This window comes from Lynx rufus, unplaced genomic scaffold (assembly GCF_022079265.1).
Source record: "Lynx rufus isolate CCGP_SWC_20201006 ecotype Redwood Valley unplaced genomic scaffold, mLynRuf1.p SCAF_6, whole genome shotgun sequence".
Classification (NCBI taxonomy): domain Eukaryota; kingdom Metazoa; phylum Chordata; class Mammalia; order Carnivora; family Felidae; genus Lynx; species Lynx rufus.
In genome coordinates, this window is record NW_025814878.1 from 30541384 (window position 1) to 30561026 (window position 19643).

The 19643-nt window shown below is 33.9% G+C and overlaps 1 protein-coding gene across 1 annotated transcript in view; it reads left to right on the forward strand.

The window, feature by feature from the left end:
• PTPRK (protein tyrosine phosphatase receptor type K) overlaps positions 1–19643 on the forward strand; it is a 396010-nt gene that overhangs the window by 290033 nt on the left and 86334 nt on the right. Inside the window, exons 6-8 of the mRNA XM_047102318.1 lie at positions 9465–9767; positions 15506–15615; positions 16721–16922. Of these exons, the coding sequence (XP_046958274.1) occupies positions 9465–9767; positions 15506–15615; positions 16721–16922 (615 nt within the window). The remainder of the gene's footprint in view (positions 1–9464; positions 9768–15505; positions 15616–16720; positions 16923–19643) is intronic.

The window sequence follows — 19643 nt, forward strand, 5'->3', positions numbered from 1 at the left end:
GTGGAATATGCAATATCACAGATAAATGGAAGTGGATTCATTGATGGTAATCACATGTTTCTTCCAACACAGTCTAATGTTATTACATAAATTTTTAAGAGGAAAAAACCATTAAAGAGGCCCCAGATTTTCAACTGTTCTTTTTGGGGGGGAATGAGGATTCATGGATAAGACTTTCAGTAAGATTCATCTATTGGAAAAGAATTATCTTTGTCTTTTTTCCTTGTCAGCCTGGTATTCTTATTCTCCAAAAAAATCATGATTTCCTTAGCATTATCTTAGAGAGGATGCAAATGTTATGGTTATTAGAATTATCTGATAAACTTCAGTCAGATTCTTGAAAGCAGTGAAAATGACATTTTGTGGTTTAATTTGATGATGTGCTCAGTATTGTTCTGATGGTGCTGGGTAAATATTACTGTGACTCTGCGGGAGGGCTAGGGAGCCATACACCCTGTCATTCTATATCCCCTGAGTCCAGGCTTGTCATTTTAACAACACAGCCAGAAAGCCAGAAGAGCTGACAGTTGGTTTGTGATTATTCCTGGACCTGAGGCTCCCTCATGTTACAGTACTAATCAAGTCATCTGGCCAACTTATCATTAACTCAATTTGACCCATGGGAGCAGAGATGAAATCTTTTTGGCAAGACTAATGATGCTATGAGATTGAAAAGATGTGCAATGTAAAACCTTGATTATCCTCAATCCTTACCATAAGGAAAAGGATAAAAACACAAAGCACTGGTAGAGAAAAGTAAAGACAATGTCTTCCAAAGACCTTAAGTTTTTCCTCCTCCAGGGTATGCCAATGTTTTCTTCCTTGTTATTTTTTTTTAAATTCACCTTTTTCAGAAATTTCATCTCAATATTTTTTTTTACTTTACTCTAACAAATATTTTCCCTGGCAGTCAGGAAATTCACTTTCCTTGTATTTGTTTTGATAAATGGAATGAAAATTGTGCTTTGCAGTCAGCTTCTAGGATTTCTGATGAAAAGGCAGCCAGGAGCACGGAAGCTTGCTGTCATGCTTCAGTGTTCTCAGTTTGTGTACATCTTTGACAAGATTTTTTTTTTCTTGACATGAGCTTTGGGACATCTTCTATTTTTCTCTGACTGACAGCTGGATAATAAGTTTTATCATTAAAAACTGATTCTCGGGTAATATGATCTTTGCTCTTGATTCTCTTGTAGCTGCTAAAGCTTTTGTTTTCACAACTCTTTCAGAATAACTAGAGATTATCACTACAAAAGGACATGGATATTGACCTGTCATGTCACGTGTTGTTTAGCCAGTACCAAAAAAAATTGAATTCCCTTTTATCTATTATCTAGAACCACTTATTAAATCATCTCGCTGTTGAGAGGTGACTCAAAGTCAGCATGTTCTGTCTGTTCATGTAGCCTTTATTTCTCTTAACCTTCAGAGAATTATTAAGTAATTCTTCATTTTATCCTATCAAGTTAGGTTAAATATTTGACACAAAAATTATTACAGGCATAAATCCCAAGTTTGATCTGTTTAGAATTTAAGTAAGGGCAGTGATATATTACTTCCTTAAACTGTATAATCCTGATTATAGATTTGATAGGTAAATTTTCTGCCATTTCTTTTTACTCTTGATTTTATGTGGCCATTTTCACTGTAACAATTAGGAAATAGATAACAAATATAAGGAAAAAATGGGATGAGAAAAGTTAGTAAAGCTGGCTGATCAACATTTGGAAGGGAAGACAAAGAAAGCCAGATAATACTGACATTTCTCATCACATTTTTTTTTTTAATTTACAGGTTAGTATTTTCCTAGGATTTATTGGAAATGAATGAATGGAAAAGGGCTTTATGCCAATTTGGTTGCACATCTGTTCACAGGGCACTTAATAAAAGGAGTTGACTCATTAGCTAAAGCATAGATAGCAAAAGACTAGATTTTGCTTGTGGTTAATTTTCTTTACCTGCTTCTTAGTGTAAACCTCCCAACGCTGTCCTCCAAGTATGTCGCAAATGGCCTTAAACCTTTTTAATTCCTCTGCTGGTGTCTTCAGTTTTTATCTCATATATTTTACCCAGTCTGAACCCCCAGATTGAAGTCTTACGGAAAGAGTTGGATTAGGGTATATGTTGAACACAGATGTCATAAAGTAGAATGTTTTAGAGAGTTTGACCACATTTTGTTTTTCACCATGTTAACTTTGAGCTATTCTTTACTCACCATTTTCCAACCCAAAGTTACCTCCATTCTCTATTGAAGTCAAACTACTTCTTGCCCCCTTGTTCTCCCCTAACACATTGTTATCTTTGGATTTCTCTACCTCCACTGCCTGCACACTTGATACAACCTCCAAATTAAGTTTTCTAAAGTATTCATTGATTACATTAATTTTGTGTTCGCTCAGTGACTCCCCATAGCATTTTAGATCAAGTTAGATCTCTTACCAAAGTATCCTCAGTCTTTTCCCAATCAACTTTTCCTACATAATCTCCCACTAGATAACCTGTTCAGCAACCAAATGGGATTTACATTGTTTTCCTCTGATTTGTACTGTTTACCCAAATTATGACTGTAGTTCTTCTTGCCTTATCTGTTAAGATCTGTAGTATTTTATGCTATTCATATACCATCTTTACACTTACATCATAGCACCTTACTTCTTTATTTTTTTTCTTAGGTACCTTCCTTACTAAATACATGTTAAGCTCCTTCAGGCCTATTACTGTTCTTTCACTTCCGCATCCTCCACAGTGTCTGGTATTGTACCCTTTATGTTAAATAGGCAATCTTTTTTTGTTTCATAATAGGTGGATGACTTACACAAAATATTTTCATATGATCTGTTACCGCATGAAGATTGCTCCCGTGCTGTACTTTTTCCCATTTCTGCCAAAATTTTGCCCTACACCTTTCTTCAATTCCTTGTGTCTTTCCCAAATTTCCTTTTCCTAGAAAAGCAAAAATGAGAGAGAAAGAGAACTGTTTTATAAAGTCACCTGTATGGAATACTTAACAAAGATTTGAAAATGGAAAGTAAAAAACTGGGAAGAAAGAACATTTAATGCATTTCAAAACACTTGACAGTACGTTAATGAATGTGATCGCCATTGTTTTATCATCATTATGGTTATTTATGCTGCTTATTACAGATACCATTTACTGTGATGCCTCAGGTGCCATTCACCATGCTAGGTCATTTCTTCAAATTATTTAGTCCTCAAAACAGCACTTATACCCAGCTTGTATCTAACATAGTGAGTTTTCAGAAATATCCTTCTACTTCAGGTTATTCTATGACAGTTTATTCATTTCAATTTAGAAAATTAAAAATTTTATTTGTGCATTCATGTGTCAGAAATACAATGAAGGTATTTGTAAGGCACAAGAATAATGGATCAGAGTAAGGAATTTAGGTAATTGTTGTTGAATTCTTTGATAGAATTTTCTCTAAATTAATATCATAGTAGAACAGTCTCAAGTCTCTGCTATTTATACTCTAATATAAAAATCTATGTGCATGTAGCTGCCCACCCACAGCAGACCTCATGGAATTCAGAGGGTTTGCATAGCAGAGAGCCTGTCGTATGTGTGTATGTATGTGTACATATATGTACCTTATGTGTCTATAAATATACATGCATGAACGTGTGTGTGTGTGTGTAGCTAAGAAGGTCCCACCTCAGTAAAAACTAGAAAAAAAGAGGGGGGAGCACATGCCAATTACGATAAAATGTAATTAGACAGTGACTTGCTCTGGGTTGTTGCAGATGCCATAGAGCTCAAAATGATTTTTTTACTGTGTGTGTGTGTTTACTTTGTTGCTGTGTGTTTCTGAATATTACATTAGATGAAAGTAAAATTATATTTTAAATCTGTTTTAGTAATGACAGTACGTTTTGTGGCATTTATTTAAGCCATTGTGAGAAATAAGCATAGATTTTAAAATACCATATTGACCTTGTAGAATGGATCTTTGTCTTTTAGAAAACTATTTCTTTTCACAACTCTTTCTTTTTTAGACCAGTTAATAAAGTATTGGTTACTGAAATTATGATCGTGGTTTATACACAGATGTATAGTATTTATACACAGATGAATAGTATTTATAAAGCTACCCTTCCCTAATTTTAAATGAGAATTTTAAAAATATGAGTATCAAAGTAAGCAGCATTTAAAAATACACTAAAACAAGATTCTCACTCTCAAAGTGAACCCTATGTATTTTTTACATACTGCATTTATAGATATAATTTTTTCCAACTCATACAAATATAAGTATTGAGGGTTTAGATCTAATGTTTTCTTTCACAGTGTTTAAGCTATCTAGCATTTATCTATCTATATATCTATTGGTTATGAGTTTAAGAAAGTAGAAGGTAGTGAGTTGCTTCTGCTTCTGACATTGACTGCCTCAGTATTGGATACATTGGCATCCCATCTTGTTCTGCCAAGCCTAGAGAAACACCACGTTTGTACAAACTTTGCCTTAGCTCTAGGGCTGTTCAGAACTTCTTCAAGCAGTTCCAATAGCTTCCAGAGCAGAATTAAATAGCACATACATTCCCTGTTTGCAGTCCTCCATAGATGGGTTTTATAAAAGAAGCCAGAAGGCAAAAAGAAATTGAATACAATAAGATTAGTTGGAAGAACATTTCTATATATTTCGATAATTATCTGAACTTATAATAGGAAAATTCTTTATTTTATGATTAGCTTAGGAGAAAATGTAGAAATATAGAGTCAGTAATATAACAAGAAGATTTCAGATTTGCTTTTTTTTTAAAATTTATTGAGGTGGGGGGAGAGAAGATACATATGCATGTGCAGGTGGGACAGAAGGAGAGGGATGGAGAGAATTTTAAGCAGACTCCCAGTGCGGAGCCCAGGTGAGGCTCGATCTCAGGACCGTGAGATCAAATTCGAGTTGGATGCTTAACTGACTGAGCCACCCAGGCATCCCTAAGATTTGCTTCTTAAGACTGTTAGTCCATACAGTGTTAAATAATTTCTTCTTTCCTTAGTACTTTTCATTTCTGCTTTTTTCACATTCATATGTCTACTTTTTTAATTTATTATTTTGTTCCTAGGGTTTTTTTTTATCATGATAAGTGTACACATAAGCCCCATCCCCTATTTTCCCATCCCACCCACCCACCTTCTGTCTGGTAACCACCAGTTCATTCTCCGTAGTTAAGAGTCTGTTTCTTGGTTTCTCTCTCTCTCTCTCTCTCTCTCTCTCTCTCTCTCCTCCTTTCCTTATTTGTTTGGTTTCTTAAATTCCACATGTGAGTGAGATGATGTGGTATTTTTCCTTCTCTGACTGACTTACCTCGCTTAGCATAATACTCTGGTTCTATCCTTGTTGTTGCAAGTGGCAAGATTTCATTATTTTTATGACTGAATAATGTTACTCTGTATATATATATATATATACAGAGTATATATATATATATATATACATATCACCTCTTCTTTGTCCATTTATGTATCCAGGATAGTTGGCTCCTTCCATAATTTGACTATTGTAAATAATGCTGCCATAAACTTAGGGGTGTATGTATCCCTTTGAATTAATGCTTCTGTATTTGGGGATAAATTCCCAGTAGTGTGGTCATTGGTTCATAGAGTGTCCCTGTTTACATTCCCAGAAGCAGTGCAAGAGGGTTCCTTCTTCTCAACATCCTCCCAACATGTGTTGTTTCTCGTGTATTTGATTTTAGTCATTCTGACAGGTGTGACAGGTTTTCTTTTTCTTTGAACAGACCTCTACATTTGCTGTTCAGAAATGTGGTCTCTCTATGATGACTACACCATAAAGTCATCTATAAACTTTAAATCATTACTAGGAATATCCACTGGTTTTTTTTTTTTGTTTGTTTGCTGTTTGTTTGTTGTCTTAAACTCTCTACTAATTTCCTGAGTTATTTAGGTAAAATTTTTCCTTACTCCATCCAATGAAGTGATGTCATACATCCCTAGCACTGTTACATTTTTTAATTTGACTTTTACAAATAAATGTGTAACCTTTTTACCCATTCTTCTACTCTCACACCCCCACTTCTGGCAACCATCAGTCTATCCTCTGAATCTATGAGCTTCATTCATTTTTTTTCTTTTCTATTTTTAAATTTTTATATATTCCACATATAAGAGAAAACATATGGTATTTGTCTTTGTCTGCCTGACTGATTTCACTTAGCATAATACCCTCAAGGTCCATTCATGCTGTCACAGATGTCAAGATTTCGTTATTTTTATGGCTGAGTAATATCCCACTGTACATATGTATATACACATGCACACTTTGGTGACTTCCATATCTTGGCTTTGTAAATAATGCTGCAATAAACATGGGGGTGTATGTGTCTTTCCAATGTTTTGTTTTCTTTGTATAAATACCCAAAAGTGGAATTGCTAGATCATGTGGTAGTTCTATTTTTGATTTTTTTAAGGAAACTCCATTCCGTTTCCCATAGTGGCTGCACTAGTTTCCATTCCCACCAACAGTGCCCAAGGGTTCCCTTTTCTCCACATCATTGCTAACAATTGTTATTTTTTCTTTTTGATAGTAGTCATGTTAATTGGTATGAGGTGATATCTCCTTATGTTTTTCATTTGCATTTCCCTGATGATTAATGATGTTGAGCATCTTTTCATGTACCTGTTGGCCATCTGTATTTCATCTTTGGACAAATGTCTATTCAGATATGCTGCCCACTTTTTAATCAAAAAAATTTTGTTTTGCTATTGAGTTATATGAGTTCTTTATAGATTTTGGATATTAGCCCCTTATTAAATATGTGATTTGCAAGTATTTTCTCCCACTCAGTAGGGTGACTTCATCTTGTTGATTTCCTTTGTTGAGTAGAAGCTTTTTGTTTAGTATTATGCAGCCCCACTTATGTGTTTTTCCTTTTGTTGCTTTTACTTTTTGTGTTTGATTTAAAAACTCATCACCAAGACCTATGTCAAGGGGTTTACTGCCTATATTTTCTTCTAGGGGTTCTATGGTTTCAGGTCTTATATTGAAGACTTTTATCTATTTTGAGTTAATTTTTGTATATGGTACAAAATAATGGTCCAGTTTCATTCTTTTTGTGTGGCTGTACAGCCTTCCCAACACCTTATATTAAGGAGACCGTTCTCTCCCCATTGTATATTCTTGGCTACTTTGCTGTGAATAATAGTTCGTATATGCATGGGTTGTTATTTCTGGGCTTTGTATTCTGTTCCATTGATCTGTGTGTCTGTTTTTGTGTCAGAAAGAAGTTGTTTTAATTACTATAGCTTTGTAATGTAATTTGAAATCAGGGAGCATGATGCCTCTTGCTTTGTACTTCATTCTTAAGATTGCTTTGGCTTTCCAGCGTCTTTAATGTTTATATACAAATTTTAAGATTGTTCATTCTATTTCTTTGAAAAATACCATTGGAATTTTGATAGTTATTGCCTTGAATCTACAGATTGCTTTGTATAGTATGGACATTTTAACAATATCAATTCTTCCAGTTCATTAGCACAGAAAATCTTCCCATTTATTTGTGTCTTCTTCAATTTATTTTACACTTTTTTTTACGCTTTTAAAATTGTCTTAGAATGCAGAGCAAGTGCAAGTTGAACAGTGGGATAAAATGAAAAGAATGAAAGAGAGTGATGGCTTGGAAATAGAGAAATTTATAAAGGGGGAAATTTCTGATTCAAAACAAGAGGTGTTTCAAGGATGTAAGTAGTAGGTTTAAAGGAAACCTGACACAGAGCAGTAAATATCTATTGATGTTTGTTCTCATTACTTTATGGGAGATTTTCATTCATATACTCCCAAGTATTTTGGATAGAAATCCTACTTTGTTATTCTGGATATTCTGTCACAAAGTATGGCCTAACCTGAACATGACCCCTAAACTGCGTCAGGTTGCTACCTAGCAGACAGGAAGAAAGTTTATCTGGAATTTTAGGATGATACTGCCTATAACTGCCTGGTCATCTTTGGTGCCAAAGAATGTGTTTTCAGTCTTACTGGACTGAACTGTATGTGTCATCACCTCACTCCCGTGCCTGGTGGGGAAATTGTAAGCATGAGCTAAACATATAAAGAGACTTTTTTTAATGATTAGAAAGCCACAATCTTTTTTTCTAGCCTACTTACAGGGCTTAATGTAAAACACGTAAAACAAAAGTGATAAAATAAGAAGACTGAATACTGTGATTCATCAGAAGACTGGCACACAGCATTTAAAACCTAACCATTGGATTCTACCAAGGATTAATTTGCATATATATGTATGTATTTTTGTACTTTTGAAGTTTTAAATGGCCACGAGAGTGTGTTTCAGATGGCACATATAATACATTGAACTGGAATCCCAGTTTGGGCTTGCCATCTGTATACCATGCTGATTATTTTTACAGAACTGAGATTTTAATCTCAAAAATGAAAATTTATAAAAACACCCAAATTGGGCTTTTTTGTATTATTTATTTTCCTTCTTTTTCTTCTACTGACTTCCATTTAGCAAGAGCATTGACTATTCTTAGTGAGTTAAGGAAGATACAAACAGGGCTTTGACCTTGGCCTTGACTTTAATCTCTTTGTCAAATCTATGTATTAAAGCTTTGCTCTGTATTGGTTTGTTTACTATGTAGACTTTGCCATGGCCATGACTTTCATAGAGTAATTATTTTGATTAAGTTAGACGATTAAAGTTAGTCTTGCATGAGGAAAGAATACACTTGGGAAGCAGTGATGGATAGACTCCAGTCTTTAGAGTGTTTAGTTCTGCCAGCATTTTCCAGTTGAATGGAAATTCACCTCCCAGTTTGGTTTGGGTGACAGTGACTGGATTGTCAGACCTGAGTGCTTCCTAGAAAAAGATAGAAAGAGATCAAGAAGGATAGATGACAATGTGAATATCCACATGTGTTCTCACCATTTTTCTCAGATATTTTTCTGCTTTGATGAACAACATCATTACTGAGATAATAAATGTTAATTAATATCTGCGTCACTTTTTGGTAAATGGTAGTTTAGTATTACAATTAGACTAATTAGTATACACCATAGCTTGGTGACATGACAAATCATAGAGCAGAACGTGTTGACTCTTATCCATTATGATATATTAGCTAATTCACTTGCTCAGTAATGACAAAAAAAAAGAGAGACAGGGAATTGGGCAGTAACAACAGCAGTAACCATAAAGGCATTGTGGCCACATTTTCAGAGTTTTGTTTTTCCGCCATGTTCCTGAGTACTATGGATTGCCAACATTTTACATTTCTTTTCCTATTGGTAAATCACAGCCCCTGACTGAAACTTTCAGGAATAAGACCAGGAGTAAAAAAAGAAAATGACAATAAAAGATGACTTCTAAATTTTCCTAGGTTTACACATATGTCATGCTCAGTGTTTCATTTTGCCAAGATTATTCATTGGAAAGTTGACAGCTGTCTGCATCTTTGATTTATTTTTCAGAACCTATGCGAACCCCAAAGACTTTAAAGATTGCTGAGATACAGGCAAGACGCATTGCTGTGGACTGGGAATCCTTGGGCTATAACATTACTCGGTGCCACACTTTTAATGTCACTATCTGCTACCATTACTTCCGTGGTCACAATGAGAGCAAGGCAGACTGTTTGGACATGGACCCCAAAGCCCCTCAGCATGTTGTGAACCATCTGCCACCTTATACAAATGTCAGCCTCAAGATGATCCTAACCAATCCAGAAGGCAGGAAAGAGAGTGAAGAGACGATTATTCAAACTGATGAAGATGGTATGTTCATACTTCGTTATTTTAAAAAGAGGCAATTATATAACAGGATTATGTAATTGCTTACAGTTTTCCGTAGAGTAACCAAAATGGAATTGGATTCTGAAATCTGCTACGTGCTCTTAACGAGGTTAACTTTGAAAACAGTTTGTCTTTAACAAAAAAGCTTAATATTCTTCAGAGTAGCATCAAATACTAGATGAAATATCCCTGTAATGTTTTGTTTTTACACTTTAGAGAAATAACAACTACACCAAAGTTTAAATAAAGTTTTTCCTATCAACTGTACAAAAATAATTTTCACTGTTTGTGGCACTGTATCATTTACCTATTGATTGATGAAATGCACTTGGTTAAAACTTAGTGTGTTTTGGGTTTTTTTTTGCATTTACAAACCAATAATAGCATCTTTCATTTTCCTTATTTTCCTCATATTCCTAATTTTCCTTAAAATTAGCACTGTAGGGGCGCCTGGGTGGCTCAGTCGGTTGAGCGTCTGACTTCAGCTCAGGTCACGATCTCATGGTTTGTGGGTTCAAACCCCACATCAGGCTGTGTGCTGACAGCTCAGAGCCTGGAGCCTACTTCAGATTCTGTGTCTCCCTCTCTCTCTGTCCTTCCCCCACTTGTGCTCTGTCTCTGTCTCTCAAAAATAAATAAATGTCAAAAAAAAAATTTTTAATTGGCACTATTTACCTATTCCACTCATTTTTAGATGGATTTATGTAAGTTTAAATAAAAGAAGGTTGAAGTTTGTATCTTTAAGTCTAAATATTGATATTGACAAGTCATCATCTTTTATCCATTTTATTGCCACCTAAGAAATTTAACTACATTATGTCCAATTTCTATGTGTGTTACTTCACAATGATTAAATAATAGGGACAAACATTTATATTAATATTATAATATGCGCACATTTACTGTAGCATATAGTTTGTCATTAATGTTAATGAATATATTTCTTGATTCAACAAAAATGTGCCCTTCCCAAAAGTATGTACAAATGATGATATTCTGATAATAATAGTATTGTATTATTTCAATGTAAGACGTTTCATTTTCAAAATTTACCATGATGAATGGAAGCATATAAGGGAAAAAGTGGGCTATTTAGTGAATGGAGGCAAAGATCAGCTGGGAGTGAGGAATCATGAACTTTCAGTCCTGGCTCTAATAACTGTTCCCTTACCCAATCTGTTTACTCCACTAGATTTCCACTTCTCATCTCTGTGTGAAAAGTTTAAATAAGATAATCACTTAGGTTTCATCTCCTTCTAAACTTCTCCTTGAACAGCCTATCAATAGGGCCACAATTTTGTTTAGGTTTCAGAAAACAGGATGGAGTTCATACCCAAGTGTTTCCAATTTCCCTCAAGTTCTGATATCTCAGCTCAGATGTATGTTTTGATGCCCACCAACTATGAGACTGCCATAAGATAGGTCAATATACCACAGTTTCTAGAAGTTTCTCCTTATCACTTCAAGCTCTCTCACTCTGAAAAGTGGAAATGACCCAAGTTCATTCCATTATTTTTGTTGTAATAAAGGGAAGTGAGAGCTTTTCAACTTCATTTAGCTCAGATTTTGAAGGAAATGGTATTGTTCTAAAATTATGCATAGAGTTATTATTATATTCCTAAAATTTTCAAGGAATAAACCAAAGACTTCTTTATGATAAATGTACTTTTTTGTTTTTAAGGTAACCAAACATGATTACTTCAACTATCCTGCTTGAACTTGTACCTAATCGAAGCCTTAACAGTATTTCAGACAAACCTTGCTTTAATAAGCACATAAGTGCTCATAAACTCCTACACACACACACACACACACACACACACACACACACACACACACAAAACACACATGATTGTGTAAGAAAGAATAATTAGCATAATTGTTTCATAGATGGATGAGAGAAATGGGAAGTCTAAGCTCAGATTCAAAAACTCTGAAAAATCTCTCATGTCATAAAGTTGGGTAAATATTAGAATGTCTCTTTACCCTAAATACCTTGTAACCCATGTTTTTAGTAATAAGAATGTGCTCACATATTGTATTGCCTACACTTAAAATTTTTTAAACTTGATTTATTAATTGATGATTTTAGACTCAGCTGCATTTGTACTTCAGCCAATCACCCTCTAATAATAATTCATTTTGATGCTATATTTTGGTATGGCCTTTATTTTGCCTGCCTTTCCCATAAACCAAAGAATGCAGACAGGCTCATGTAACTTTTTTATATTCCATTAAATTTTTAAATGCATTTTTGGGTGCACATACAACTAGATTAATAATCAGAAAGAGAATTGCCAAAGAATCTTAAATTTTGCCCTAACTTCATCAGATTCATGACTGTGCTATTTATTTTATCTATCTAAGCAGTTTTATAAATGTAAAATGAAAATAAGTCTAATTTCAGTATTATTGCTTATCCTAGTTTTATTTCAACCTATGTTTTGAAGAATTTTTTATTGGATATAATGATATTGAATTGCATATTATTATTTCACAGGATGGTCATGAAGTCATTCTTTCTTCTGTGAGAATTTTTTTTCTTCTCTTTTGTTTTATATATAAAACTGAATGATTGAAGTACAAACTTTGTATAAAATATTTTCGAGGAACTCAGCCTTCAGATCTGCTCATGTGAGCTCCAGTTTCTACATGGAGTATTTGATATGACTCAATGTTCCTGAGAGGGGGACAGAGTATCTAAATCATAATCTATTGTTGCAAAGATCGATGGGTTAAGATGATCTAATTAAGTCAGTCTTACTAAATTATTGCTGCCCTATATACATAGAAAAAGAATAAATTATCAACCATCTAATAAAAGAATATAATTTCATGAAAAGAATTCTAGGGGCATCCATAAATCATGAGAGCAAAGCTAAAATGATTTCCCACCAGAACCCTACGGTAGAATTTATATTTAATTTATTGCATACATTTTTTTAATGCATGGGTAGAATTTTTTGTATGAGATTTTGTTTTCATTTTTTATCCTAGCATTTATGAAAATCAATATTATGAAGTTAGCTCAGCAGAAAAGCTTGGTTTGGGGACAATTTTTGCTAATACATAGCTATTTTTAAGTGTACATTTATTATATTTTAAAAGCCTGTAGTGCTTATTTAATATAACTTGCCCCACCCACATTTCATTTTTCCTCTCTCTTCCATTTTGAGAGTATCTTGTAAAGGAGTTTATTATATGCAAAAAAAAAAAAAGCTGAAACAGCTCTCAAATAAATCAGAAACAGGGGAATGAAAGTCAGCATTCTGTCTCCATTAAAAGTCGTTGATGTGGAAACGTGAAGTGAAATTCCCTGGAATATGAAGACGACCATGATGCTGGTCTTAGTAACTTCATGTTGTATTTACACAAATCAAAGTACATATAGACATTATATACAGACATTGGCTTCCTTCAAAGGTGGGGAGTTATTAAGTATAATTTGTCTGTGCCCCCTCCCTGACCCACCTGTTCATGTGTTTGTTTTGTAATTCACCTAGGTGTAGGTCTTTCTCTTGTGCACTATACTAGTCCCAGTGCACGGTCAGTAGCATAGTACTATCTTGGCCATAATTTTTCCACAAACTTTTCCCTCTTACAAATATGACCTGTAGGTAATTTCAGTGAATCCTGTTGACAAAAGAGAACCTATGTAAGTAGAGCAAAGAAATACACACATTCTAGGAAGGCTCCTCCTCAATTCTACCTCTCTTCCAACGCAGAATTATGCAAACATTCTAAACTATCTCTATTGGTAAACAATTTGAAATACACCTACGCCATTTTCTAAAACTTTGGCCAAACGGTGTTTAATGAACGCAGGTAGTAATTATAATACCATCAAATGAACATTTTGTCACTAATTGGGGGTCTTGCCTCCTCCTACTGCTGACAGCCACCATCTATGAGCATTGTGGAAAGGTGAAGAAATGGTTTTTCTTAATTACAATCGTATGCTTTTTTCATTCTACTCAAAGGACATAAGAGCTAACACTCTTGGAAAACAAACTAATGCCTATGGCAGCCTCCTCTGCCTTGATAGACTGTATAGTCTGTGCCAACACTGTGGACCTGGGACATGTGGAGGTGGATGCCTTTGGTTAACTTCTCCCTAAGGCTTCAGCTGACAGAAGCATATACATTTCTTCTGAAGTCTAGTGCTGACATCTTTTCTGTTGATGGGTTTCTTTCTTTTATGTTTTTTTTTTCTTTCTGAATTTGTTATTAATGCACCAAATTATATTGGCTGTCCCAGAGGTCATAACATCATTCATCGCCTCCTTGTAGTCTGAAATAAATCTTCCTATTTTGACGTATCGTTCAGAATTTCTTGATGCTGCTAGCTACGATGCAGTGAATTCCTTTGATCCAGTGATTTTTAATTTATTTCAATCCTCACAAAATTGCTGTATACTCAGCAACTACATTTCTAGATAATGCCATGTGTGAAGTTCACTGAAACGTTAGATTAAGGAAAAATATTAATTAAAAACCATACTTGCCCAATATTGGGTCAATATTTCAAAAGAAAACCCATTTTTTAAGCAAAGTAGGGTGGATACGATACATATTCAAACATTATCAGAGCAAGAAACTGATTATTTGTGTGAATAAATAGTAACTATGGATTTAGATAAAATACATAAAAGCAAATAGCAAAAGTATCTGATGTTTTACATTTTGTCAATAGAAGCTGACATGTTGCTCATTGCTGCCACTGGGTATTGTCAGTTATATGACATTTGCAAATAACGTCTGGTCTGAAGGTTTCTTAGCTCTTGTCATACCTGGGGACACTTCAAAACTGGTTATGCTGATTGTTGAGTCCTAAACAAGTCTGATGTTATAAAATGGTTTGATGCTTAGGTTTACAAAAGGGAATTTCATTTAAAACACTGAAGCCATGATATTTGAACCTATTCATCTTTAAGTTTCTTAAAAATTGTAATAATCAATGCTGTCTTTTTAAGTTATAGAAATTTAATAAGTATGGCAATAAAAGTCATATTGACTATTAACAGAGATTTCAATTCAATTTTATTTTGATTTGGCTTTTAAGTCCAAGGAGTGATGGGGCACCTAGGTGGCTCAGTCCGTTAAATGTCCAACTTCAGCTCAGGTTATGATCTCACTGCTTGTGAGTTCAAGCCCCACATCAGGCTCTGTGCTAACCGCTCGGAGCCTGGAGCCTGCTTCAGATTCTGTCTCCGCCTCTCTGCCTCTTTCCTTCTCTCTCTCTGTCTGTCTCTTTCTCTCAAATATAAAATAAAACATAAAAAAAAATTAAGTCCAAGGAGTGTTGATTATTATTATAATTCATTATTTAATGAAATGTGTTTATGGAGACACTTTAGGGGCTTATCCCTGAATATCTTTCAGGGAAATATAGCTCTGTTCTTGAAACAAATTACAAACGAGATCTTCATGTTATTGGAGGTATACAACAGAGAAGACTATACTACACAATTTATTCAACCCTCCAAGGTGATAGAATATTCTTTTGAATAAAAATAACTTTGCAATTGTACATTTTCCACATTAGAAGTTTGTAGATTACTTTAAATTCCCATTTGTTTAAATCAGAAAACAAGTCACATAGCTTATATTTTTAAGGACACATTTTATTTATTTATTTTTCATTTGGCTTATATCGCTTACAGTATTTACTTTTTCTGTTTCTGATATAAGGATTATAACCAAAAATGTATATTTTGTAGTGCCTGGCCCTGTACCAGTCAATTCTCTTCAAGGAACATCTTTTGAAAATAAAATCTTCTTGAACTGGAAAGAACCTTTGGATCCAAATGGAATCATCACTCAATATGAGGTATTAGGAGAAGTTAATTGAAATGTGGGTTGAAGGGAGAGTAAAAGGAAAAACTTAGAGAAATAATGGAAAATAAGTAAGAGAGGATTAGGAGACTAAAATCATTTTTAGTTCTCCCCTCTTTTAGTTTACAAATTCCTTGATCCCAAAATTCAGTTTCAAAACAAATATTTTATAACACCTAGAATTTTCTAATTCTTAAAGTAAATGTATGTTTTGTTGTTGTTGTTTTAGGGACGCAAGATAGGCCTTTTCAAACAGACTTACTGATGGTTGTAAAGAATGAATTTTTATAAAATTAAGAAACTCACATTTTATACTGTAATTTAGGGGAGGCCAATGAATGCCAATTGTTACAGAATAAAGGATCATTACCAAAAAAGGAAAATACATTATAAACCTGACTATTCCAGAGCTTCATCGCAATTTTGAACATAAATCATCATCTTATTTTTAAATATGAGAAACTAAAAGGAAGAAAAGATCATTTTAATTGCACAAATATGTTGTTCTGTTCTTGCATAGTCAGTGTTGATTCGAGCATAAAATATTTAAATTTCTAGTGGCTGCAGAGAGCATCACGGGAACCGGAATCACTAGTGCAGTCTTATAATTTGTGACTCTATTAGCATACTTGAATACTTACATGAAATTTGTTGTGTAACTCAGACAAAGTATAAGATGATGTTAGTTATAACAAACATTTGTTGAACGGTTTCTGTGTTTCATACACATTAAAATATATGATATATAGGTATATATATATCCTATATATATATAGGATTGTGTCTATGTGTGTTTTCATAGTTAAGTAAATTAATTTATCTTTTGATGCAAGAAAATAGATGTATATTGGTCCAGTCAGATGTTATAACTCTAGGTATATCTATAGATGGATGGATGGATGGATGGACAGATGGACTGACATTAGATATGTAATGATAGTGGAATAACCATATCCAAATGAGAAGGAAGAGAAGTTTAAGAAAAATGGGATTCACTCCACAGAGATGCCCTTGAATACTATCTTATTTAAAAGGGGTTTATTTAGATTATATTATGACTTATATTGGGTATGTAATAGGAAGTATATTTCTTAAAACAGGTCAGCTACAGCAGCATAAGATCATTTGATCCTGCAGTTCCAGTGGCTGGACCTCCCCAGACTGTATCAAATTTATGGAACAGCACCCACCATGTCTTCATGCATCTGCATCCTGGAACCACCTACCAGTTTTTCATAAGAGCCAGCACAGTCAAAGGCTTTGGGCCAGCCACAGCCATCAATGTGACCACCAATATCTCAGGTATGCAGAGGAATAAAGTGCGAACAGGATTGGTTTATAATAGCACATCCTAGAGAATCATATGTATGCTGAGGGTAGTCGTCTCACTTATTAAATCTTTAATATAGCTAGTTATTCATGGTTGAAGGTTCTTTAAAGAATTATGTGAATATGGGTTATAATTGGTTATATGTCCAAACCTAAAAACATCTCAAATAATCACTTTTCATTGAAAGTGGTCTTTTTTAAAACGTTGTTTTATCTGAACTAGAAACATTTAAAAGTTCATTATAAATGCTAAAAGATTTATACTTTTAAGGAGTTTGTAATTATTATGATATCAGATATCATAAGTGGATTTTATCCAAAGAATGATAGGAGATCTTTGATCTATTACAGTGCCACATTCCTTGTCACTCTGTTCCATTTTCCTTGACATCCTGGTATTTTTAAGCAAACATGAGCTGTTCTTTCTCTTACAAATCTCACCTAAACTCATCTAAATTTCAGAATGGTGATGTGTGGGAGATTTGAAGTTGATAAGCATATACAGTTAAATTTCACATTATTTTATGCTCATAATTTCAGTTTGTAATGACTAGATTATTTACAGATAATCTAGTAAATACAGATTTCCCCTCCAGTCAAGTCACCAGTTTAATCTGACTAAATTTGGCCACCAGTCAGCATTATAATATGCCCGAATTCTACATTAGCTTATGTAATGTGTTATCTTAGTTATTTAAGATTACTAAAATAAATACATTTTAATAGCTTATGTAATGTGTTATCTTAGTTATTTAAGATTACTAAAATAAATACATTTTATATATGTAGCTGAAGAGTTAAATCTGAAAAACGAATGTGTTACAGGATCAACTACTTAATATATTAAAATACTGATGTTGAGTTCCTACCTTTTTGTTCCTTTATGTTCATTTTCATTATAGTTCTACATAGCATATGTTGATAATACCTTATATTATAATACATCACTAAAAATTTCTACTGTTGTTCCGAATCTGTATCATTTGCATCAGAAGGAAGCTACATATTCTCTATTTTTTTGAAGTCTAGTTTCTAATTGGAAATGTTTTGAATATAAAACCTTAAAAATTTATATCATGAAAAATATTAGCTATTCCAGTATGAGCTATTTGATTTATCTTATTCTAACAAAAAAAGAATTTGAGAATATCATCCATTATGTTAGAAAATAACAATGTATTAAATTTGCCAATTGACTCCCTGGTGGAACAATTCAAAATCATCAATTTAAAATATTGATTAAATCACTAGAAAAGATGACCTGGTGATATCACTGTACAGTGAAACATGTTTCTTACCCTCTGGAATTAGCCACAGTGCTGCATTTGAGTCAAGATCTTTCACTAGAGATAGCTACAAAATTACGTGAACTTGTAAAACAATGGACACTATCGAGAATCATAATTTATTATGGTTTAGACACGTGGTTTTTATTGAATAGAAAATTTATAGTGAAAGTCCAGAACACCCATGTAGCATTTTCTTTGAATTATTTAGCTGCCCAGTTTTACTTGAATCAACCTATGTACATGGGCACTTGAATTGGACTTTAAAAACTAGACTGCAATCACTGTGTCTTTGGAACATGCAGTAATCAAACTAAAGCTAATAAAATGTGTGGTTAGTGTAGTGCCCGGCATCATTTGAAATATTAAGGTAACTTCTTGTTATTTATCCCTTGAGTGCAGAAATTATATTCCTCAGCACTTTAAAAACACTTTAAATAGAAGTGAAATCAAGTTATTGGAGGCATTGTGTGTGTGTGTGTGTGTGTGTGTGTGTGTGTGTTTTAATACACACATATATTATCCACGTATGTCTACATATTGTACATATTTAATATCCATTGATTCTACTTCCTGAATAACTCTCAGGTAATTTGTCTCTTTCTGATTCTTCCTTTCCATCTGGACCGTATTTTAAACAGCTCATTGAAATATCTTTCCAAGCACTATCCTTGCCTTCAGACTTACCTTGCTTCATTGTATTTTTCGATTGATCTTTGTACAGCATGTATTTCCTTCCTAAATTTTTTCAAAATCTAATATATTATATTCAGTAGGATAAAGCCCAAACATCCATACATAATTAGCATTTGTATCCCTTAATTTTATGGCTTCTCCCATCTTCCACTCCTACTCATAGTCCAAAGTTCCAGGCCTACCAGACTGCTTGTAGCTGTCAGAATGCACCGTGTCCTTTCATGTGATGACATGTTCAGATATTCTGTTTCCTGTCTCAGGCATTGTATTGACTACTTTCTTGTCCTGATGAGTTTGTACTGTTCTTGTGACATTCAGCTCAAGCATCCTCTGAATCCTGAAGTTGTCTTTGTTTTGTTTTTCTGACTCCCCATGCTAGTTTAGACTAGTGGTTTAGTTTAGATTAGTGGTTCTCCCAAGTGTGGTCCACAGACCAACCGCATCAACATCACCTGAAAACTTTCTAGAAATGCACGGTATCAGGCTCCTCCCTGGACCTACTGAGCTAGAAACTCTAAGGGAAAAGGCATCAATCTGTTTTAAGAAGTTCTCCATGGGCTTCTGTTCTGACTAGTTTGAGAGCTACTGTTTTAACAAATGAACTGACTCTTCTTTTAGTCACCTAAAATTTTGTTATAGTTTTTTGTTGTTGTTGTTTATGAGATTCTCATTCTTGGTAAATATGAATCTCTACTTTCAACTCTATACATAT